Source organism: Zonotrichia leucophrys, chromosome 2, assembly GCF_028769735.1.
Source record: "Zonotrichia leucophrys gambelii isolate GWCS_2022_RI chromosome 2, RI_Zleu_2.0, whole genome shotgun sequence".
Classification (NCBI taxonomy): Eukaryota; Metazoa; Chordata; class Aves; order Passeriformes; family Passerellidae; genus Zonotrichia; species Zonotrichia leucophrys.
This window is the reverse complement of record NC_088171.1, coordinates 23,391,636-23,417,015: the sequence shown is the minus strand read 5'-3', so window position 1 is coordinate 23,417,015 and position 25,380 is coordinate 23,391,636. Positions and strand designations below refer to the sequence as shown.

Genomic DNA, 25,380 nt, shown 5'->3' with positions numbered 1-25,380 from the left:
TCCCACAGCTTGCAGTTGACCTGTATGTAGTCTACTCCGTGTATTCCCATTTTGATCACAAACGCTACACAGAACCATGCTGAAAACCTTGCTAAAGCCAAGGGAATAGGCATCCCCTTCCTCTTTTTCCAGAACAAATACTTTTATCACAGAACGCAGCAGTATTGGCAAGGCATGATTTGTCCTTGGTAAATTCTTGACAGTCTATACCAGTCTCCTTCCTCCTCATGCGCCTAAAACTGCTTCTCAGTTCAACTCAGTTAAAACTAATGAGTCTGTAGTTTTTCTGTCCCTTTTTAATTTCTAATTCTAGCATACATCTTTCCACAGGCCAGGAAGACGCTTGCATAGAAAGAAAATTGTTCTCCTTTGCAAGTCCTTTGGGAAATGAAGAAAAATTAAATTTATCTGCCAAAGCTTTTCTTTTAAGTCTGATTTCATTCATTTTCCAACTTAGTCTGGTTGCCAAACCAGGACCCTAATATTTTTATGTTGTTTTGGGAAAGTGACAATATTGCTAGAAGAGACTCCTTTCATCATAAAATATTTCCCATCTTGAAAGATGTTTGCTGTACTAAAAAAAGAGAATGAAGAATTAGAAAAAATAAAGAAAAGTAAGAACAAACAGACTCATAGTTTCAGCAGTTTTAGAAGAAATACACATATATACACCCACTCCTCAATTGCAAGTGACAATGCTGATCCCCAATTTGTGGTTGTAGTCAGAATAATCAAAGATTGTATAACTTTTCCAATACATCTTATGGTTACTTCTTCTGTGTCTGTGTGAATATATAACTTACTATCACTTCTACTTGAACATCCTTTTAATTCATTAAGAAATGTGTTTGGAACTTAATAATTATTACAACAACATCATGATTGTAAATTTTTTGCTCCATGAGGTTTCTTACCTTCAATGCCTCATAATTTGATGTCCGAGCCAAGAAATTTTGCCAAGATTTATCTATCATTTCTTTCTGTACTTGGGTAGCTTGGATCTGTAATAGAAATGAGATTTACAGCATTTATGCAACACAATGCTGGTATCAGATCTTTTCTGGTTTCATTGCTTGTGCCATTTGAAAAGAACATCCAGCTCTGCCCCTTTGGCTACCTTAGCTCATCCCTCTCACTGAGACTGGACAATAATGTAGTAAAGTACCAGCCCTCTAAAAACTGCACTTATGCACTGCCCTTGTAAACTGGGATGTATTTGTGCAAACTAATTTTCCTCTCTTCCAACATGTATGTTGGATGAGGCCCAGCTCTTTCAGGAGTACTTTCTGTATATTCTTACTCTCAAATGCTGAGTAAAAGTGATAGAATAAATTCAGGTGACAAAAGTGCTGTCATCATAATGCAGGACAATCCCTCAAAATCCCTAGCATGAGATTTCAGACAACTGGACCAAATGATCTTATTTCTTAGAAAGCAGGAGAGGGTGAAACAGCAGATGAGCAAAACCATGAAATGTGTGCCTCATAACCAAAGCTGGAAAATGTCTATACTTTCTCATTCACAGCATGCTGGGAAGCACAAAGCCCTATTTCTGAAGTAATAAAGACCTGTGAATATTCAGCAAGGGAACTTATAATAGAAACTTGTATTTCATTTTAAGAAGCAGGTGTAGTTGTAATAGGTACTTTGTACTGTCATCTGCTACAGATGGACACGAGTGCAACTCTATAGTAAAGTAATGACCTTTTCTCTTTACCCCATTGCTGATGCATCATTGATGATACTGCTTCATTTTTTCATGTTACTCTCTAAATACTGTGGAATTTATAGAAGCTGGGAGGACTGAGGTTAACCTAATTTAATTTAAAGTTAAAATTTGGCCGCTGAGACAGATTTAAACTTTTCAAGCAGTGTTCAGGCACAGGATTCTCCATATTATATAATAAGAAAATCTGCATAAGAATAGGAAAAAAAGCTTAGGTGGGTTTTCCTTATTTAAATACTCCTTTGTCTTACTTCCTTGTAAATTTTTTTCTCTTCCTTGATTTCCTGGTTGTGTTGTCTTTCAAGCGCTTCATTCTGCAGACCAAGAACCATTCTTCCAGTATTTTCTGACACCTCTGAGATAAGTTTCAAGGCTCTCTCATCTGATGTGACAGGCCTGAATTCTTCTTTTATTTCTGCAGATATTTCACTCCAAACCTCTCCAACCTGTGTGTGAAACACACACCATATTCAGTATTTATCACATTCTTCAGTTCCAATTATTCAAAATAAAACAGAGCCACCATATCTCTCCTTATTTTTGTTTGACTTCTTAAAATTTTTATGCAAGGTTAGACTGCACTACTACTATGCCAGATTCAGTCATTAAAGCTTCCCTAAGCCTTCCAAAGACCAAACTTGATTCAAAGAGAGGCAACAAGAATGCTGATAACTACAGAAATTCTGAAGGAATAGCTTCAAAATACCAATTTACAAGAGCAAAGTGTTGATTCTACTTCTACTTCTTAAAATCTTAAATTGCAGATATTATTAGAGCAAACTGCAACACAAGCTATCAACAGAAGCTGGAATTATCAACCAAAGACCGAGTCTTGCTATTTCCTGAGCACTGCAAGCTCTCACAGACTTTGTTCCTAGGCATAAATTTATCATAAACTAAAGCATTTTTTGAGCAAGACAGCTCTCCAGCTCTCACAAAGCTTGTTACCCTGCTGTAGTCCCTAAAGGCACACCATTCTAAACTTTACGATGGACAGATTGATGGATGGATGGATGGATGGATGGATGGATGGATGGATGGATGGATGGATGGATGGATACTGCACATAGGGACAAAGATAGCAAAGCACAGAGGAAACTATAAAAATGTGGTTTTAATGTAATTTTTAATTGTGTCCCCTTAAACTGACCTTACTGTGCAAGGACACAAGGACACAGTCCTACTCTCCAGTCCTTCCCCAATTTCTTACTCCTGGCACATTCCTGTCTTGATCTGGCAAACAGTTAAAACTATTTTTTTCTGAGTTATTTTTAACTAGCATTAATTTCTAGTCTTATTTGCTGCATGATCACAAACATTTGTAGCAATATGAAGCAAGAAGATGGGGATTGATGCAATGCTGGAGGTGGGATTGTTTCTTTTGCTGGTGAATACTGGCTTCACTATGTAAAATTATAGGTGCCTTGTGACATAGAGGACAGCTTTTGAAGGGTTATTTTTTTTGTTGTGTCCTGAGATATACTTGCTATTTTTGGGAATGCAGGTACAATAGTATTATTTGCTTGAACTATACTCACTTTAAAGTCAATATAATGTTGTATAATAGCAAGTGTAACAACGTCCTTAGCAGATAAGCCAGGTAAATTTTCAAAACCTAAAAGAATATTAATCACATCAGTATGATGAACTGGTCTTAAAATATAATATTCTAAAAACTTTATTTGTCATATAAACACATGTAAAATCTTCACCATACATACACCAGGCAGTCACTTTTGATCCTGAGCATTTATTGTTGATAACAACCCCCTGTTTCTCTATAATGCACTTTCTCTGTACTAAAATCTTTACTTATGAATGGTGCTGTCAGCCTTCCAATCATCTGGATGCTACACTTTTGTGGTAAGGGTTTGATTTCTATTAAAGCACACAAACAGCTGAGTCTACTGATCACAGGTTCTGGAGCAGCAGTTCAGCACATAAAGTTTGCTTTAACTGTGATTTAGCCAACAGGAAAATTATACTAATGCTTTGTTCCAAAGCTGTGAAATGAGGGTGTCCCTCCTTCTTGTAGATTATTGTCTTTAGCATAATGCCTTGAGCATCATGACTCCATTTTTACAAAATGTTCCCAGTATGTGGAAAAGAATAAGGTAGGGAAGTATTGTTGCTGAGACTATGTTTCATTTGGTTTTTTGCACACTGAAGGATAATGGCACTTAATTAAAAAAAATGTAAATATAGTCTATCAAGTATCAAATCTTTCTGGACTTCATCATATCATCTGTGTGGTAACTGGAAAAGTAGCATCTACCTAGAGTATAATTACATCATGTTTTGAAGATAAGAAATACTGTAAATAAAGACCATTTAGCATTAATGCTTTTCTAGATTCCAGGCTGTTATGGAGCAACCCAGGAAGTTGCTGATAAAAGACTATAAAATATGTCCATATGTTATTGTCAAATTTCATATAATTTCAGTACTTCACAGGAGACAGTACAATGTATATAACTAACATGGAGGGTTATCTGTGAATATAGAAGAAAGCTGAAAGAAAATCTTGTGCCTTTTTATTTTAGTAAAGAATCCAGCTGTGATTCAACATTCAATATAATTAACATTACTAAAATTAGTGGGAGCCTGGAGCTCCTACAACAGAGGAGCAAGTAGCTATAGATTATTAGAGAAACTAAGGATGTTTTCAAACCAGCTCATTCTCTAGGTAAAGCAGAGATCTGGCAAGCAATCTCAGAACAATTACTAATTATCTTTGAACCTGCAGAGGATGGACATGAAAACAAAAATAAGCCTAAAAAAACCCTGAAACAAATAATTAGATAATGTTTATGCAGCTAAATGTTAACAGAAAAAAAATTAATATCCACATGAATTACTGAAAACTAAGACCCAACTTTTGTCTGCAGACAGAAAAAAAAATCTCATGGATGTGGAAGAATTTATCACTTATCTTGAATTCAGTCTAGGTTTTAAGACAAGGGTATAATGAGTATTCATATTCAGTGTACAAACAATGAAAAATTAAGAGGGACTGCCACACTTTGAAAGAAAGTATTAAAATGAAAACTAATCTTGCCACTCTGAAAAACTATCTAAAACCATAGAATTTAATTCAGAAAGGACGAATGGAAAATTCTAATCTACCTGTACAACATCCTAAATTGAATGAGCAAACAATATCATGGCACTGGGAATACAGCTACTGTTACATTTATGTCTGAATGTTTATTTACAAGATGTGTAGAGTAACATAACTCTGTATGGCTGTGAAGCTTCTGCTGGAGTTACTGTGCTCAGCTTTGATGCACTACAGACCAAGAAGAATTTGATTCAATTGGAAAGACTATAGAAAAAACAAGAATAACTAGAGATTATGTTAGAAAATGCAATCAATGAGTAATATCTTTCTCAATCTAGAGAAATAAATGTACAAGTACTAAAATATATGAAAGTGATATTGTGTGTAGGAAAATAAATTGCAGAGAATTTCAAGCAAATTTTAGGTTTAGTCCTAAGAAAATTCTTCCTGGTGGTAGGGGCAACAAAGTAGTGGGAAAGTCTTGAAATCCTAATAAGGAGGGACTCTAAAAAAACCCCATAACGACCAAGCATCTATCAATTAGAGAGTACTGATGCTGAATCATGTTTTCTTTGACTTTGTTTTTTTTTTTTTTCATAGTAACTTTATTTATAAGTTCAGTTTAATAACAAATATGACACTAACAAGGCAACTAATTTGTCTTACCTAGCTTCCAAAATAACGAATAAATTTTTGCCCGTATGCTCTCTGAAATTTCCATGACGGAAAAACTGGGACAGCAGGCAGGCACTGGAATGACCTTTTGCTGTCTCTGGAAGCTGGTCATAACAGGTCTCTTGGGGTCTAATACAAAAACACAAAACCAGAGTAGAAGAATGAAGTAGTAGTATGATCCCAAACTTAGAGGAAATCCATCTTACTTTGTGGACACCATGTAAATAATTTTGATTGTTTGGCCAAGAGTTGAACATAATCTGGGTCAGGAAATTTTAATCAGCATGAGTAAAAATTTGTGAGAACAGCACTCACTTCTTTTTACGACATAGAACAAAATAAAATGCCTTTTGTAGAAGAAATTAGCAGTTCAACTGTCTAGCATTAGAAAAGCTGGTCATTGTTCTGTTCAATACTTGGTCCATTCCCAGCTGATTTAGAAAATGCCATATAGTGGCCAGAATAAAATGAAAATAAATGAATAACTAAAATTAAATAAAAAATAAATGAAATTGAAGATATTTTAGGTTTGGTAAGAATTATAGTGTAAAGTTATAAATGCTGTTATTTACTGTCATCAGAATTCAGACTACAAGAGCAAAGAATATCATTATTTTACTGGACTGCTCACAGTTCCACATGTATCACAAAACTTACCAACAATCTTTCCATTTTGATCACGTTTGACTCCCAAATCCTGCTCCTCCTGTCTCCATAACTGCACAAGAACGTTTGCTGCTGTTCGATCTCTCTTCCCTCGCCAGATACTCATGTGCAAAACGGTTTTAGGGTTGTCAGAAAACTCAACCAAGATTCCAAGAATTATATTGCACAGGTTGTTGTCCCTTACCTTTATCAAGGATAAAGTAAACAAAGTTTTAAACTGTTCAAAACACATTGATGTCTTCTTTCTGAGAAATTGTGTACTATGTAATCAAGTAACTGCAAGCTTTTAATCACTAGTATTTGCACAAAATTGGTGTATAAGCTTGTACATCTTAAAGTTTCTGTCATCCTGCTATGCAAAGTTCCATAAATCAAGGAACACGAGGATAGGATCATATGAGATGCATTCCTGTGTGTACAATCACAAGCAGTTTTTGTGTCCATGGCTCCAGGATCATATGCTGCTACCAAGGTTTATTGTTGTAAGAAACAGCCCTCTGAAGGCAGAGGCTGAGCAGTACCTCACAGCACACCTTCTCTTTTGTGGCCAGATCTTTTGGCAGCAGCTGAGAGGAGGCAAGGGCTTCAAACTGAGAAAGGGTCAGTTTAGATTAAATACTGGGAAAAAAAATCCTTCCTTTGAGGCTGAGGGACTGGAACAGCTTGCCCAGGAAAGCTGTGGATGTCCCAACCCTGAAGGCTGGATAGGACAGGCTGGAGGTGGCTTTGAGCAACCTGCTCTAGTGGAAGGTGGCCCTGCCCATGGCCAGGGGAGTTGGAACTGGATGATGTTTAAGGTCACTTCCAACCCAGGCCATTCTTTGACTCTGCTATTCTGAGGGTCTGCAGCCTTGCACTGCAAGAATATCACGGGCTGACAGCACAACCAGTGTGAATGAGGAGTGAATGACCCAAGGAAGGTGCATTTTTATTTCCTAAGAGTTGAGATGTCTGTGCCAGCTCCATGTCCAAGATCCACAAAAGTAGCTATACACACAAGATACATGTACAAGGTAACTTCAAACATAAAAACTGTTAAAGCCATCAAGTGCTCTTACTAACTTCAATACGAAGAACTGAAATGCTTTTCTAAAGAGAGATGTCATCCAAACTGAGAGCAAAGTTTGGGTTTTCTTTTCAAAAATGAATAATTCTGTTAAATTAAAAACTCCCTCTGTCAAATACGTATTAAAAAAAAAAGAAAAAAAGATACAGGGAAAACCTGTACAATAATTTCTGAGCAGATATCTGGGTATCTCTCAGGCAGTTAAATATACTCAGGTTTTTTTTGTTTGTGTTGGTTTTTGTTTGTTTTTTGGTTTTGTTTGGTTGGGTTTTTTATATCATACTGGTCTTAGGAGATACTGCAACAAAAATAACAAAATTTGCCATGTTGTTTTCCTACTCTTTCATTCTACAAAACCAGTAATAAAAATACCTACTGCCAACAAATCCAGAAGGAGAAAAACGCCCTGCTTTTCAATAAAAGATTCCTCTGCAATGAAACATCCAATGACACAGGACCTTAAACAGAAATAATATTCCTTATGTAGAAAAACTTTTATGATTCTGAACATTCTACAATCACCTTATTTATTTTACTGAATTTCATACCATTTGGTATGCAATACTCAGGGAGCAGAAAAATCATGTTTCATGTGCCTTTCATTTACACCTATAACTAAATATACCTGCTTGACTGCTCTTTCTTCTCCTGCAGGTGGCACACCTTCCTTGAAGCAGCCTGACAAATTTGGCAGGCTCTCAATCAATTGGAATATGTATTTGAACTGAAACTAACTCAGTAAACGAGTTTAAAATTTAACCAGGTTATTTCCCTAATCTGATTTATTGTAGGGCTGCATGAGTATTTCTGCCAGCAAAACCAAGGGGGTGAGTCAAGCAACACATTTTTGGCAACTGTTTGCTTCTCCCAGATTAAAACGATCATAAAGTCAGCGTTCATGTTGCTGTTGCTTCTTTATTTCCTCTGCTATGGTCATTAACAGAGAAACTAGAGATCTCCTGTATCAGTATTTTTTTCCCAGCAAACATATTTGATTTTTAATGTATTTATCAACCTCTGCCTTAAAATTTTTATTTTCCTCCCATGTACTGGCAATCTTTAAAATATTTTTAGCCCAATATAGCCAGTTTACAGACAATTCTTATGTTTACATAGGTTTTTGCTAATATTGGTCTATTCTTGCCTGCTGTTTACCTCTCTAAACTTATTTACAGACTCTAACCATATGCCTCTCTTAGAAAGTCTTGAGTAACTCTGCATGTCAGGAGGTCACTCTGTGTGGGGAGTGAGGTTGTCACACTGAATACATATTTCAAAAATCTTACATGCGGTGTATTTAATTTCTTTTGCATAATTTTTAATTAGTCAAATTTTATGAAGAATTTTTATACACTATAAACAGAAGAAAGGCCTACATATGCAGAGAAAGGTCACAGCATTGCAGAAAAAATACAAGACTTGACATTTTTCCAAGTTACTGCTGCTAAAATACTTCACTAACCACAAGCAGTCCAATGCACTGAGGAGGAGACAATTGTGGCCTATTCCACTACATAACCTCGTTGGATCCATCTTTAAGTATGAGACGAGAATATCAATTCCTTCACAGCTGAATAGTTCCTGTTGAAATGTTAATCAAAGCAATGTTTCTTAAGCCATATTTACTAAATTTAAACATGTAAGAAAATACAATGGAAAATGGTAAATGTAAATATTTATATTGCAATAAATTTGGTCCACTTGTTAGAGCAGGAGATACACATAGGAAAAAAGATTTTCAGTTTTTCCGAAGTTCTAATTCATTTCTTAACACACTTTCATATATCAATTTCAAAATAATGTAAATTAATAATCAAATAGGTTCAACACTTGCTAGTGGATTTCTGACTGCTTTTATATTTTAGCTGGGTCAAGAAACATGACTTGTTAACAATGAACTGCAATTGACACCTGCTTTTCAATTAAAACACAAAAAAGCAGCCTCCCTTTTAAGAAAATACAATATGTTTTGACACTTTCTGCACAGTAAAAGGTAGAAAGATACATACCTTTCTGTCGTTATCATCTTCACAGAGAACAGACAAAATAAATAATATGTCAGCTTGGATTTCCAGTAGAGCAATACTTTCTTTTTCTTTAGCTATGTCTGCTGCATACTTTAGGATGTCTGTGAATGGATATATTTTACATATATGAATGCCCCTATACACACGTCAAAATTCTATTACAGCTGCTGCCTTTTACAAAACTCAAATTTATATGAAAGGATTTTTAAAGTAAGTTCAGTTTTATCTCTTGTGTTTCAATAATAGCTTCCAGAAGTGGTGCACTCTGATGCTGCAGTTTCATGGCCTTTACTCTTGGTGACAGAGTCAATGACAGCAGCTTGCACTGACTTCTCCCTTGCTCAGACTCTGAGCTGCCCCTTAGATTGTGCCAGTGTAAGGAATTCAGGGAACTGATAGGAATTAAAGAACTCTTAGAAAAAGACAACAAACTGGCTGCTTCACTCTACCCCACAGCTTCACAAATGTTTGAACAGACAGTGGAAATGTGGGAAAGACATGAAATAGCACCTTTGCTGAGAAAGTCACTCTTGGAGCCACTATGTGGAAGAGGGCATTCATACACAAAATTCCCCTAGAGTAAAAGTTACTTGATTCTGATATGTAAGGTATAGCAATAATTTTACTTTCACTAAAAGCTATAGGCTCCCACAGAGTTTTCACTGGAGTTGAACTGAGGCTATAAAATAATTAATTTCTAGGCTTTTTATTAGAACACAGTCTTTGAATTCCAAAGGATCTTTCCTGTTTTGTTTCCTACAGAGTACTGAAAACTTTCTGATATTGTAAGAAAAGAACTTAAACCAGCTTGTTTTGGAACTTAAAACCAAATTTAACAGTAGGTACGTGTTACTGAACAAGAAGTGCTCTAAAATTGCAGGAGCAGTGATTCAGCAGTTTTATTCAGCTTTTTTTCTTCATGTTGTTCATATAAAGGTACCTTGCTATTATTTTTATTCTGTGCTAAAGCAGAGTTGTGGAAAGCAACACTGTGATAGACTTAGGTGGAAAAATACTCATGGGCTGGAGTTTCTGGGGACTGCCACAACAAAAACAAGATCTACCAAATGCAGTAACATAAAGTGAGAAGGGGCAGCTTTTGCTCTGAAATTAAACATCTCGACTTTTAAAACTGTCTGGTTTGCTTATCTCATTCCATGTGTATTGAAATGAAAAAAAAAATTAACATCAAATCAGTTACATCTTGGATTAATTGGTTGAGGATTTTTTAGTTTTTCAGCTGTTGAAGGACACACTAAAAACACAGCACACAAAAACACATGAACATTCTCAGTGTCAACAGAAATGTACTAATTAAAGAACAGCAATACAAATTGTGCTTTACCCAGTAGCTGGCTAATTGCTCCCTGGTCACACAAGTTACTGTTCACAGCATCATTATAAAGGGCCACAACAGATCTCAGAACTCGGAGGCTGTAGCGCATTTGCGCGAGTTTGGTGCCACGACCGCCTGTTCCGTGGAAACTGTTACCTCGACCAAAGAAAGGATCTGTGGAGCAATCACAACCAATGCTGGTTTTGGCATACAATCTACGTTCAGAAGAATGCGCTCAGAAAAAATAAAAACAAAACAAAACAAACCCCAAAAAACCCAAAACACAACAACAAAAACCCCCAAACCCTGCTGAAGTTAGAAATTATTCTTGTTTAAAACCATCTAGTAATAAGCCTTTTTGTTTAGAACTACACTTTTTACATGCATAAGAAAGGTAACATTTTGGTGAACATTTAAAATTATTACACATTTTTTACCCTTAGTAGGTTCATGAGCAGTTTTACAAACTCAAAATGTTATGTTTGGCATGACATTTAATATCCACCTTTTGATCTCCATTCAACCCAATTAAAAATTTCTTAGGAAATTTCTTAGGAGAGCTAGGAAGACATACCAATTTTATGATGAAAAATACCTATCCTTAGAAATCTGGGCAGGAACACTGAGTGCACTTAGTTCTATTTTTGCTTAGTCCACACTCTTATCTGATGCCCAGAAGCCAGCTGTAGTCTGGAACCTGTCTCACCATGTACGACTCTGAGTTAACATGTCCTGTCTCATGGCAGGAATTCCTGCTTGGACTTCTTGCCACAAGGGAAGGGCCTGGCTCACTTAAAACACAGACAGCAGAGGTGTTTGTCTGAAGGAATATCAATGTAGTGGTACACAGGGAGAGGGGCACCAGCTCATCCTTCAGTAAGAGAAAAAAGGTTTGTTGTTTTTTGGGAACATTTGTTTCTTAGGTGGCCTATGAAAAAGAACCATTCTGACATCATGAGTTTTACATTTTCCTTTCCTGTTAAGGAAAGTAGGTTCAGCTGAACTGTTTTGAGGTTACCTGTGTGTGAAAGCCATGAGAACCCACTGACCTTGGCTTATACACCATTCTAGAAACACAAGGAGAAAAGTATTCGCTTGGCAGGACAAGTATTTGTCTACTAACACAGGAGCCACTGAAGCTAAAACAGCAAGTGCATGAAGCTGTAATTCTTCATATTGGGCAGCAGACCAGTCAGGAAATGCAGACCTTTGATTTTGTTTTACATAGTAAAGCAAAGCTGGGATCACATGATTTTCACTGAAGAGCTGCAGAGTCCAGACAAAGAAAAAGAGAGACAGTTTACAGGTTTCACATGCAAATAAGAAAAAACTAAAGGGTGAGTCAACTTTATCTGTCCTACAATAACAAAATTAATTTTTAATTGAGAAAATATGTCATGAACACTACAAGTACAGGCAAACTCTTTTTATATTCTGTAGCTTTCCCAGAGACTGTGGTTTGCTAAATTTTATTATATTCTTCAGGTGTATTTCAACAATGCTCTGCAGTCACTTGTCAGCAATTTCCCTATCATGGTCTAAGTTTGTAACTTTCTAAAATAGAAATTGTATGCTACTTTTCAACAGCAGGGCTTGGTCTGAAGCTATGTATTAATTCTTGATTTGAAGAACAGAGAATTTCAGTGTACTGTACTATGGTAGATGGAGAGATAAGTAATATTCTCATGATTCTTTTTTCTTTTTTAAAAAAAATATATTATTTCTGTTCTGTTACAACTCACCTGCGCAGAAGATGGGTCTTTAGATAAGATTCCTATTATATTAAATAATAACTTCTTCATCTCAAAATCCTCGTAGGAGTAGGTAAGTTTAAAACCTTTTACCAAAGGATTGGGAAGTTTAACTATGATGAAAATGGTAGATAAGTTACAAAAAAAATCATAATTGAATGCAAAAAATGTGTAATTATGCACTACGGAATCTCTTACCTTCAGTACATGTTGCAAGTACTATTAAGATCTTTGCAAATCCACTTTCCTAATAGGCATTCAAAAAACACACATTAATTAAATTGCAGTGAAATTAAGACTTATGATTTAATTTTGGCTTTATTTTTTTCTTCAGAACACAGAATTTAATGTATCCTATGGCAGAATAAACAGAATTTTATCAAAGAATTGAACAACCATTTGGACATTATACAACAATAACTAACTGCAGTCCTAAGGGTACAATTAGTTAAACCCATGCTTCATTCAGTACAAGTCTGAACTTCTGTGGGGAAGTCCCAAACATTTGTATTCACTACTATAATCTAACACAAAAAATATTCTCAGTGTTTTTAGAGCTGTTTGTTAAAATGCATTTGGTCATGTTTTACATCAGGGTCATCAGTGCCTATGAAAACTGCATGTATGGGGAAGAAGAATTTAGCAATACTACATATGAAAAGCTCAGAAATAAAATCTTGTAAATCACAGCTCCCAGAGAGCTAACAGAAGGACAATAATGTCTAATATAACTATGGATAGGACCAAAGCCAGGAGGTGTCTCTGCAGGGCATTAGAGGCAAAGGAGAGTTGTTTCTGAGGTAAGCAATTAGCAAACAGGTTTTTTCCTAACACAAAGATAATAATATCAATATGAACTTTACATAAATTTTACAGTTTGTTCGTGATGAGAAAACTTTTCCTTTTCAAAAGTTCAGACTCCTGTGCAGATTCGTGAACTATATAAAATATAAGACTAACTTTTCTGAAGTTGCTTGGATAGTATATTAAGAAGAAAAGGGAACATTCTGAAGGAAATTGCTACAGTATTATCTGTAAGGCAGTATTAAATAGTAATGTTAATGTTTTTTCCACCTCATATTTATACCTTGTAAAATCTCTAGGCAGGCTGAGAGTAAAAAACCTAAATTAAATTATTTTAATATTTTCTTTGCATAGAAACAATTTTTCTTCCTTTTATTATAAGGAATTAAAAATACATATCTGGTTTACTTACTTTGTAGGAATAAAATGCCCTGCTTCTACAGCCAGATAAACAATTTGAATATTTTAGATATTCAATATGTTGCTGCAATTGTATAACAGACATTTCATACTAGTTGGTGTTAAATGAAAAGCTTGAATGAAAAGTCTGTAATCTTCATTTCGTAATACAGCCAATTGGTAAACTTTTCTTCAACAGGAAAGTAATATATTCCTGAACAGCCAATTAATCCACAGGGATCTGACTGCTTAATTATTCAGTCTGTATGTCCCAACTTCATTTGAACCTGTAAATCTCAAATGTAAAACAAGAGACTAAAGCAATATTAACCTCTATATAGAGTTAATTTCTCTGCAAGTTTCTCATAAAAATTCTGCAATGTTACAAAAGAATGAGTCATCTACATTTCAGGCAAGTCATGGTAGTGCATTATGTGTCGTAGTCTTTAAAAGAATTTATGTGCCTCTTATTAACTGGACCTAATTATTTTCTCAGAATCTTAGAGCTCCTGAGCTGATTTTTGCACATCCTTCTTGTTCCCAGTTATGAGGCACACATTGGATTTCAGTCATCTGAATATAGCTTACATCTTCAAACAAAAAATGAGATTTAGTGCAAAACTCTTTTTAGGAGAATGGCATATTCAAGAATCCATACAAGAATACAAGAATTAAATTTTGCACATAGATAATGTTAATGTGATTTTCTAAGAATTAAATAAAGTTGATAGTATTCTGGGCTAATTACCTACAGATTTTAAGTCTCTTTGAGGTAAAGACAACTACAGAAAGAAAAAATGTTTTCTTGCTCAGCAAATCCAAGAAAGAAAAAAGCACTGGAGACACAGGATAAATAAATGTTAGAACTCAAATGGGGAAGAATACCAAGCTTATAAAAGCAAAGAAGAAGCTATTAGCGTCTGGAATACAACTCTAAATCCTTACAATCAGAGGCACTGCAGGGCTTTCAGCTAGTAAGGTGGCAATCACCAAGAGGTCATTCCGCAGCTGGTGATCGCAGTGCCGGAAGCCACACACCAGCTCTACAAACGCTTCTTTCAAAGCACTAAAAAGAAAAAGAAATGCATTTTACCTTTTTCTTTGATATTCTAATGTTGGATAGCTCCACATATATGAATCCTCATTCAGCATCATACTTTTCAAAGCCTTAGGGTTTAACTACAAGAGAAATAGCTTAGAACTTCATTATGAAGTGGATTCCTTTGGGTACCACTAGACATCCCATTTATTTGTAGATGCAAGATGCATATAGTAAAAATTGCATCTTCCACTGTTTGTGTTTTAACTAATTAATATAAACACACAGTATTTACTAAATGTGGAACTGGACATTGCTGAATGATTATTGAGAAGGAATAGCCTAATCTTAAATAGTTAAAACAGTCTAACTCACTAAGGAAGAACCTGTTATTTACCCCAGAAGAGGATCTAGAAATAAAACTTGTATATGATGGCATAGAAATTCCTTGTAATTTTGTAACATCAGCACTTCAATAGTGAAGGAATACTGGCCTGTTATGCCTAACGTGGGAGCCTCAAAATGATGCACTTAACTCTTCCATTGTACAAAGCAATAGATATAGCTATTCCTCCTGCACTATGCAGCAGAGCACCTTGTTCTTGCCCTGTAACAGCAACTACTATTTTAATACTGAAATGAGGATGTAATCAGAGATCCATTTGAATTTCTATCAGTTAATTTCCAACAAAATGCTACACAACAGAATGCTCCAGATGTCTCCACAATGACAAAATTAATTCATTAAATGCTCCCTGTACTTACTGTACACATTCCAAGCTTCTGAGCTGATTAACAACTTCTTCTTTTGAGACTTTTTCTAGCAGGTTCCACAGGATATCTGAGGAACGGAACAGCAGCTGTCCTGAGGGATCAGCACCATTCAGACACAAACAAAGCCTCCTGGCTCCTTGGACGTTCACCATTTGTTCACAACTTTCTCCTGAAATTACGTAAATCAGAGTAATTAATTCTGTATAGGTCAGTAATTGTGTCAGGCATGTTCAGAGAACAAATGATTTAAGATCAATGGTAATAAGATTATTGAAAGAACAGTTTGTACTAACCAGAGATGGAAAGATGCTGGAGAGCTTTAAGTACCCACAACTTCTCAGTAAGTTGATTTTCAACTAATGTTAGTGACAAAACAAGAATTTCTGCTAATCCTCCTATTTCAGCCATCCGGATTTTATAGTTTGGACTTGTTGGCTGGTAACCTGTACATACATAGCTTTAATTAAAATGCAGTAAATTGCAGTAAAATTAAATGCAGTAAAACCCCAGAATTTTGATTAAACTGTTCATACTTTTTAAAGAAAGGATTGAAAATCACGTATCATATTTCAAGCAGTTAAGAAAGACAATCCAATACACAAGAGCTGCTTTTCTTATATCTGAATAGTGCCTATAAAACATCCAACTGACTCACCCTCAAGCAGATTGCAATGCTATAGAAACAAATTACTTGCTTAGAATTTAGACAATGAAAGTAAAAGCAGGGCTATAGAAGTGAAAAACTTTCTTCAGTCATCATAACCTAGTTCTCTTCAGTAGCCTGTTGACTAGAGAATTATTGCATTCTATCATCATATTACTTAAAATAAGGGAATCCAAACTTTGATTTACAAGCTTGACTTTCTAATGTGTCTATGTTTTTACTTTTGTCCATGCATATGCAAATCTGTATTTCATTACTAAATTATGGGGAAGGTGAAGCATGGAGAAAATAAATTCATGTTTATTCTCATATTATGATCACTCACAAGAGCAAAGCTTATTTTAAGCAGCTTAAATACATATATATGTATATATACACACTATATATATATATATCAAATTTCATAAAGTACAAATTGATAAGTACAGATAATTCACATGGTGAAATGAGGTTTAACTAAGCACACACTGATAGGCTCAAAGTTGATATTATTTTACAGATAAGAGAACTCTGCAGGGTCAGACTTTGGCAAGATGTACATATATGCTTAGAGATGAAATATTTGACTTAAAAAATTAGAATAAAACACATTGTTCATTTCAAGATAACATATCCTATTTTCTAAATTGGAAGAAGAAACAAAATTGCTCAATAACATTCATTTATCCTGATGGAATTATTTACAGATACAGAACCAAATGCACACATAGCTACGTGCAGGATTTGAGTTTTGTTTGTAAGGTAAAAACGGATCTGGATGCTTTCCCATTTCTAGAATTTTGAAAGGGTTGTAGTAGCAGCAGCATCTTTAGGCCTCCTGAAATAGATGACAACTTGTAAAAGGGCACAGGATTAGTGCCCCACTGCAGAAATACAGCAGGGGAGCACACTGACATCAAGCATGGTCCTTGACCTGCCCTCCCGAGCCACACTGTGGCAATATTCACTGGAGGTTGGCTGCCTACAGAGACAGTGCCGTCTCAGAGCAGGGGATGCTGTGCCCCTCTGGGAGGGATCCATGACTGACTTCACCTGACCACAGTCTCTGGCACTATCCTAAGAGTCAAAGGAATTCTATAATGGCGGATTCTGATCATGCCTCCTTCTGCAGAGATAAGTCACACCATTTGTTCAAACCCATGCTCAAATGTGTCCATATAATATGAACTCAATCAAATTTAAATGGATTCAGATCTATCCCTTACAACACAAGTGAAAGCAGAGCTTCTTCTCTCCAGGCTACATATAAAAACCTGAAAACTACATTTCCCTTCTTATAATTCTGATCCTAACTACTTTTTTTTTTCCCCTCCATTACCCAGATTTCAGAGATCTTGTATCACTTCACATTTTCTGGATGCTATTTAACGATAATTTTGTAAGTGCAAAAATTAATTCCTTGTACATTGATGAACTTATTTCAGATTTAGAATATGCACCTCTATAAAAATATGTTAATTATATATTTGCCAATGTTATATATTTAATATATGAGATACAGTAACCATAGTTATAAAGAAATACTAATCAATAGCTAATTAAAAGAGGCATTTCAAAATAGTTGGGATCATTAAAAATAAAAAAACCCTGCTTTACCTGAAAGTAGTTTTCCTGGTAGCTCCGTATTAAAAAAATTAACAACACTCTTACAGATTTGTATTCTAACCTGAGAGCTTTGTATGCTCATCAAGTAACCTGTCAGAAAGAGAAATAAATGTAATTAACAGACTTTATAACTTCTTAGAAAGTATTCTTAACACAGTGTTCTTCTTTTTACAGCACTTAGTATCACCTACAAATCTGTAATTTCATGCAAAGTTCATTATAAAATATTCAAGAGGCAGAGACTCCCACACTGGAGAGGACAAAGGCATCTTAGAGGAGTAGCCTAAGCTTAATCAAAAAGTTACCTTCTCTGCTTTATGGCTACAGACACTTATACAGCACTGGATGGTATTCCCGAAGTTGGGGAATTCTGAGGAAAGCTACTAACCTACTACACTAAGCTGTTGTCATCACTACCAAGCCATTAGAAACTCTTCTAAGCAGATATGATATGAAATAAAGGGAGCATAGAAGCAAGAAGGATACATGTTCCTGGCATCCCAGGTTTCAGTGTTTACAGTGACACCCCCATTTCTCAGATCAAAATGAAATGGAACAGGCTATATACACGTTTACTTCTTCATGTGCACTGATAACATTTTCTCATGTAGCTTTTGACATGGGCAAACAGGTAATTCTGCAGGCTAATCTTCAGGTTAGCTGCAGAGCAAAGTAAAAATTGTCTCTAACATGAAAAAACACAGAGGATTGAATTAATAATTTAAAGGAATTACCTACATTTACTAAGGAGTAACAATAAATTAAAATCATGCTAATGATACAGTTGATTTTATTGTGGCATAATAATAATTTTATTGTGGCGTATCAGGTTACACTCACCCAGTTGTGTAATGGATTGTGAAACTTCAACGGAATAGTTTGCTTCATCAGATGATTTCCTTTTTTGAAATGGTAACCTGAAAAATGAAATTAAAAATATTACAACTATGTAATAGTTAATGAAGTCACCAGAAAAGTTCAGTAGCTCTTCTCTTCTTCCTTGACAATTTTTTCAGATAAGGACACATTTTCTAGGATGAATGCACTCTTTGCAATGCTGATTCTACACTGAAAGCTTCATAATCTGCAATTACATGTTGGTAATTAGTGGCACATGTTCGTAGATAACATTTTAATAATTCAAATATGATGCAACAAGATATGATGAATAAACAAATGTAATTTAAATGTGGAAGACTAAATCCTAGAACCTAGGCACTATCAGGCTATTACAGAGCTAGGCCATGCATAGACATGTGCAGAGGTGGAAAAAAGGGATCCTATCTCTGGGCAAGACTTCTTGAAATGGATAAAAGTAAACCCAATAAATGGACTCCAAACAGCACAGTAACAAATTTCTTTTTGAAAACAGAATATTAATAAATACCCAATAACATATTCAAAATACTCAGGACATAAACATGTAAGTGCTAAAAACTGTCTAACAGTAAACATTACAATATTATGCTATGGTCTCTGCAGTACATACTGTGGAAGCAGCTTTCCAGTAAGTTTACCTCCGTAAACACTACCAGAGGAAAAGGAAGGAAAGAACAAACAATGAAATAAATGCTGGGAGAGGCAGGGGAGGAAGAAAAAAGACATTGGAAAAAAAGAAAGTGGGAAGAAGACAGGTAAACAGAAGCAGCTACAAAAGAGTGGACTATTTTACTATTTTACTGGAGAAATTAATGTATCTGAAACTGAGTCCTAAAAAAGGCTTCTCTGTCATATGAAGTACTAGTGAATTGTGGTGGAATTTCCATAGTACAGAAATTAAAGCAAAACCCAAGGGTGCAATTTTCCAAAATATATTCATTGCAGAAACCACAATTAGTACTGAACTGCTCTAAAAGAGGAAAAATCTCACAGAAACATTTTATCGACTTTATACACTCATTCTCAGTTTTGTCATGCTTCTAGCAAACACCAAAGACAATTAAACTCCATGATGTACCTCCTCATTCCCCACTGTGTGGCAGCAAAGAAAAACACTACATCTCAGGGTGCTGAGGAAACTCAAAGATTCAGCTGAGAAGTTCTGTGTTTATTAAACCTAACAGTTGAGAGGAAGCTATGTAAAAATTTATCTGAATATCTGTTTTACTATGCACAGTTTTTTTTTTTTCTTCCTTATTCTCCTGAGATGAAATTAAATACAGGAGTAACTGTAGCTTCTAGCATAGCATAAATAACTTGACTGAATTATTGAAGAGGAAAAATCTGACAAGTGTGGATAACACCTAAATTCTATTCTACAGATTACTTGAAATACAGTATGACAACAAAGATGCCCAAAAGTTCATGCAATACATTTTAAAAATAAATATAAATCCTGTTGACATTCACTCTCTCCTGTAATATGGCTTGTCATTTTGTAATGCTTACCTTCAGGTATTAGAGTGTCTTTGTGTCACCCTAAGTTTTTAAACTCACTTAAGAGCTTGTCTGAAACAGCAAAACACACCTTGGTACCACTCAGCTGCTGAATCCTTTGAGGCCAGCAGTCCCAGATTGACTTGAGCAATAAGAGACCCTGGGGAACCTCACTTGCAAGCAAGCTTGGGCCCAGTACAAAGCACTTTTGAATTCTGTAACATCTAACTGCACAGATGCTGAACTGTTAAAATAGGATCCTCATCCATGTCACCAGAAACTGCACACAAGTAAAAGACATTTGATAAAAATGATGATCCAATGGATACCTTGCAGTTACAAGGTGCTTTGTAGGTAAATGCTGCATGAATATGACAGTTTCCTTAGAAAATATATAAACCTGTTAATAAGTAGTATTTAAATCTCTAAAAGAGGGGCTGAGGTACTTACCCAAACAGTTTAATAAGTTCACATAAAGGCTCAGTGAAAGCTTCTTGCTCATACATTTTGTCTGCACACAGGTTAAGAACGTCAGTAATTTGTGCAATATCCTTAAGGGGCTTATAATGTGAAATTAAGGAAATAAAATCATCTGTACCACTATGAATCAGCACAAAAAGCTGAAAACTGTGCTCATCAGACTTCAAACACACAGCCAAGAAAATAGAAGACCAATATTTACAAAGTTAGGTGTTTTAAAAGAAGTATGTGAGTCAATACTTAGGCTTTTCGAAGCACCCTTACTTTTACATAAGTACAACTTTTGCAAATCTGATTTAGGTGTCTTCTCAGCTGAACTCACTGGAAGCTCAGCACTAAATTTCTAAAAATGGAGGATGAAAAGCTTTTACATCACAATGTCAGATTTACCTACCTAAATTCTGAGACAGCCTTGTGATATTTGAATTGCTTTCTCCTTTAGTCCCAAGTGACTAACTGAAGTTTGAAAATCTGGACCCAAATACATATGGAGATTACTTAATTTAAGGGCAGCGGCACAAAATCAAGGCTGAATTGAGACTGAGAAGTTACTACCAATCCAATGACTCACAGAAAGAGCCTTGCAGTACACAACTCAGTTGTAATGTGATGCCTTAAATCACTGTGCAGTTATCTGAACTGTATGAAATTAATAATATTTTTCCACATACCAACACCCTCCTTAGTACTTCTCATTATTGGAACCTTTCAGTTTGTACTCTAAATATGAAAAAAGGTTTCAGATAAATTAGTCTTCATCTTTCTTTAAAACGTCTCCTTACTGGAAGTCTCTTTTATCTTGCTATTTTATCTGCTGTTTTTTAGGTAGTGGCAATTATTATGCTTTTCTGTTCTGAGTTTAAAGTACACCAGTTACATTTTGGACACTTTCAGCCACTGTAGAGGTGAGAACCTTCTATTGAAATTTGTGACAAATGAATCTAATATCCAAGAATCTTGTCAATCTGCCAACCTTGGCTGTGTGCACACAAGGAGGCCAGTGATGAGAATGTATATCCCTATTCTCCACAGGGAAGCACATTACAGCATCAAATACTTTACTGAAAAGTCAGACTCTTACCATACAGAAAACACCATGACTTTAGAATTCTAAAGTGGCAAAAAGGATACAAATCCATTTTCAAAATGCTTGACTACGTTCTTCAGAGTTTTCAGCTGCTCTTTTTCCAAATCTTTCTTAAATAATAGAATGAAAAACCGGTTTTAATTGCAGTTTGCCCAAGAAACTTAAATGATTATGTTTACCCCCCTTTAAGTTTAAATGAAAGTGGAAACCAGATTTGAAAGTTTACAAGACACAACAAAATTCTCAAAGTGCTTTGAAGCAGGATTAACTCTATGATGAAGCCTCATTTCTAAGTATGAAGTCTGTTCTGTTGTAACTGAAGAGGCTTTCAAAAACTCCTGTTCAAACGTGCTGACTCTTTCTCTTAAATTCTTTGTGATTCTTTGTAAAGCAGCTAAGAAAACCAAACCTATGTTACACACAACATAAATGTGTAAGCATGTAGATCTAAGTGGCTTAGAGTGCTCTACACCACTAGGAAAACAGCCTTCAAATTCAAAGCTGAAAACAACTGAAGTGAGGACATGTCAGGCTGTGTCAGTGATGTGCAGCTTTCATTTCAGCTCTCCTGAGCACCTGCAACTTCAGGCAGGCCAGGAAGTTGTTTCAGGACTCTACAAGCCCAGAATCCTACAGGAATTTTATCATATCTACATATCATATCTACAGAAGCAGTAAACAATAACATCTGGCAGTTTTCCTTCATTCAGTAAGTTTATTATATCAGCTCTGTAATAAAAAAGGGGAAGAGGGTAAGGAATAACTACTTCTCTCTGGGGCATTAATTTAAAATGTGCTAGGTTTAATCAGGTCCTTGTTTAAGAGCATAAATTATCCATATTTTGGATCAAAATTATTTGATGGCTTAGTGAGTTTAATCTGCCAAATCATCTTGTGGAGGCTAAAAGTCATCTGTGAAAGCCCATGAGAGATGATGCTACTCCTGTATGCGTAGGCAGTTGTATTTATTCTTCAACATTGACCTTTGTATATTTCACCTTCATTTAAAATCATCTCCCTGGAGAACTGTTAGCAGTTAACTTGGGCAATTACATAAATTCATGGCATACTTTTAATAAGGTTCTATGTACATCTATTTCCCAGCTATAGGTTTCAGTACTCTAAAATTCTAAAATATGCTAGAAATTCTGCATGTCTAGTTTTTGAATGCTCATGCCTTCAAAAATCAGAAGAAATACTCATTGTGCTCTGTAGCTCCAGCCACTTGTGTTGGATATAATAAACCCATCTGAGTTTATTCAGGGTGGGTGTTAAAGTAACTGAACAAAAAATTTGTCAAAACCCCATTACCATGTGTGTAACAGAGACAGCGAGGAAGCAGGGTTACTTACTGAGCCCGAATCTCCGAGTAGTGCGATGACGTGATTCAAATCCACTGACCTCGACTGTGCATCCTGAAAAAGCAACGCTTGTAACTTTTTTATTAAATGTTGTTTTTAAGGCGTTTAAAATGTGAAATAGCTGCGTTAAACCAACATGAATTTGCTCAGGGATGGGTAAATTCAAGCACACATCGGGGTTTGTTCTCAGCACGAGAAAGACAGCAGGGAAGGGCAGGGCACAGTGCACAGGGCAGGGCACAGGGCAGACACACGACAGGGCACAGGGCAGGGCACAGTGCACAGGGCACAGGGCACAGGGCAGGGCACAGGGCAGACACACGACAGGGCACAGGGCAGGGCACAGGGCAGGGCACAGGGCAGGGCTGGGCAGGACGGGGCACAGGGTAGGGCTGGGCAGGGCAAGGCACAGGGCAGGGCACAGGGTACGGCGCAGGGCAGGGCACAGGGCAGGGATCGGGCCAGCACCGGGGCTGGAGGTGCCCCTGCCCGCGGGAGAGCTCACCTGAGCGGGGTCCGCAGCGTTCGAGCGCCTCTCACTGCCGCTGCGAGAGGGGCCGAGCCCCGGGGAGCGGGAGGCCGCCCGTGGGGCGGGGGGCTCGGCCGCGGCCAGCGAGGCCATGGCGGCTCCGCCGCGGCGGCAGCGCGGCCCGGCCGTTGCCATGGGAGCGGTGCCGCGGCCCGGCCCGGCCCTTCTGCCGCCTGCCGCTGCTCCGGCTCTCCGCCCCCCGGCCAGAAATGGCACTTCGCGGGCTGCTGTCTGTGAGAAAACCATTCCCCACCCCGTCTACATGCTGGGCAGCTGGAAGGGAAGTGGCCGGTGGGTCCATAACAAGTAATCGTGAAAAAACCCTCCATGAGATGTCACCACGACAAACCCCAGACTGGGGCAGCCTGGCAGCGGGGAAAATGGCAAAAGTAATCTTTTCTGTGCATAGACTGATACAAAAAAGTAATAAAAGCCGGGAGAGAAGAGTGAGAGGATGCAGGTATCTTCTACTAGCAAACAGTGAGCAGCTGTTTGAGGTTTAGTTGACAGCTGAGATTCAGCGCTCAGTGTGCTCTCAGGTACTCTACTGGACTGCTCACTTCAGCTGCCATTCCTGGGATCTGGACACACCTGGGGCAAATTGCACACACATCACATTGGATATGCACATATCCCGGGTCTTTGAGTGCCAACCTCGGTTTTCATTGACGAATAATTAACTACAATGATTCCAAACAAATATTTTAATATGTGAAATTTATTAAATGCTAACATGTCTCGAGTTTTAAACAGCTAGCTTTTATATGAAAATAAGTGATTGATAACAATCAAGAAAGACAACTTTATGGCTCCAACTATAACCAACACAGTCCTTATTTTCATTTTTCCCAGCTTGCATGCTACACTCTTCCCATTTCATACTTGCCTTCTACAAAAATAAGGTGCATCTCATATTTAGTACTCACACATGCTATAGAATTCTCTTTTCATCAAAGGGAAAAGACAAAGTATTGTGTATTTGCGCATACACAAAAATACCCACGCACTCTCTGCATTTAGTAGAAATTCATCCTGTATGCAACTCTGAAATGATGGCAAAATTACAGCCTAGCATAGTATAGGGCTCTGAATTTAAAAAATGCAATGGCCCTTTGACATCCATGACATCCTGAGCTGTGATCCTGGAACACAGGTCATACAAAGGCAGGGCTGTAGCACATTTATAAAGTGGCCTCACACGATGTGACAGCGCCGTTGCCAGCCTTGGAGCTGGTGTTTGACACTCTTCATCCATCCATGTACACACATCTCTCCATTACTATAACCACCTTACTGGCCCTTCCATGTTCTACTCAAGTATTTGTTTTGTGAACATTCTGTATTGTATTTGGGCTTATACTGGATGGAACAAGATTTTCTATTAAGCACCTGAGACTAAAAGTACTGACAATGCTTGTATGTCTCCAGGCATTTAGCTGAAAAAGCTGATTTATATATAATTTTTTTCTCTTGGTGCCAAGATAGGAACTGAAGTTGTATGTATTCAAAGTTTTAAAGCTTATATTAGAAAACCTGCTTACATTTATTTCTATTGTTGCCTAAGTGATTTCAAGTTTGCTTGTTCCATGTTTTGAAGGACAAATGTATAGAGAATATACCTAAATTGAGCAACTTAGTCTGTAAATTATAAGCTTAAGTCACATGGCACTTGTTGGCTCACTGTTCCAAAGATCATATTGCAAAGCTCCATTTGCTCACTGTGCACCTTCTTCAAAATGAATCTTTAAAAATCTAGGATAAAAGCTACATTATGCAAGTTTGACTACAGGGACTCTGCTGCCCTTGGCAAATGGAAAACAGCCATTCTCAAAATAATGCAATCAACTGTGATAATATTTACTCAAAAGTTAATAAACCCCAGAGGCTTATATTGTATTTTTATCACATCTACTTCTTCCATTGGTGATGAAAATATTCAAGACACCAAGGCCTT

The 25,380-nt window shown here is 36.7% G+C and overlaps 1 protein-coding gene across 3 annotated transcripts in view; it reads right to left on the bottom strand.

Annotated features, from left to right (window-relative positions):
• CFAP69 (cilia and flagella associated protein 69) overlaps nt 1-23,533 on the bottom strand; it is a 36,006-nt gene extending 12,473 nt beyond the window's left edge. For 2 of the 3 annotated variants that reach the window (XM_064704266.1, XM_064704265.1), the window contains exons 1-21: nt 23,403-23,533; nt 22,889-22,951; nt 21,581-21,646; nt 20,420-20,529; nt 18,434-18,510; nt 17,585-17,683; nt 15,618-15,767; nt 15,316-15,493; nt 14,457-14,577; nt 12,507-12,555; nt 12,300-12,421; nt 11,607-11,823; nt 10,567-10,731; nt 9,204-9,322; nt 8,657-8,775; nt 7,571-7,652; nt 6,120-6,312; nt 5,454-5,591; nt 3,265-3,341; nt 1,978-2,172; nt 915-1,001 (exon numbers count right to left, since the gene is read on the bottom strand). In XM_064704266.1, coding sequence (XP_064560336.1) covers nt 915-1,001; nt 1,978-2,172; nt 3,265-3,341; nt 5,454-5,591; nt 6,120-6,312; nt 7,571-7,652; nt 8,657-8,775; nt 9,204-9,322; nt 10,567-10,731; nt 11,607-11,823; nt 12,300-12,421; nt 12,507-12,555; nt 14,457-14,577; nt 15,316-15,493; nt 15,618-15,767; nt 17,585-17,683; nt 18,434-18,510; nt 20,420-20,529; nt 21,581-21,646; nt 22,889-22,951; nt 23,403-23,519 — 2,544 coding nt within the window. In that variant the 5' untranslated portion in view covers nt 23,520-23,533. The remainder of the gene's footprint in view (nt 1-914; nt 1,002-1,977; nt 2,173-3,264; nt 3,342-5,453; nt 5,592-6,119; nt 6,313-7,570; nt 7,653-8,656; nt 8,776-9,203; nt 9,323-10,566; nt 10,732-11,606; nt 11,824-12,299; nt 12,422-12,506; nt 12,556-14,456; nt 14,578-15,315; nt 15,494-15,617; nt 15,768-17,584; nt 17,684-18,433; nt 18,511-20,419; nt 20,530-21,580; nt 21,647-22,888; nt 22,952-23,402) is intronic. The other variant, XM_064704267.1, reaches the window with a different exon arrangement.
• Between the last annotated feature and the right edge of the window lie 1,847 nt (nt 23,534-25,380).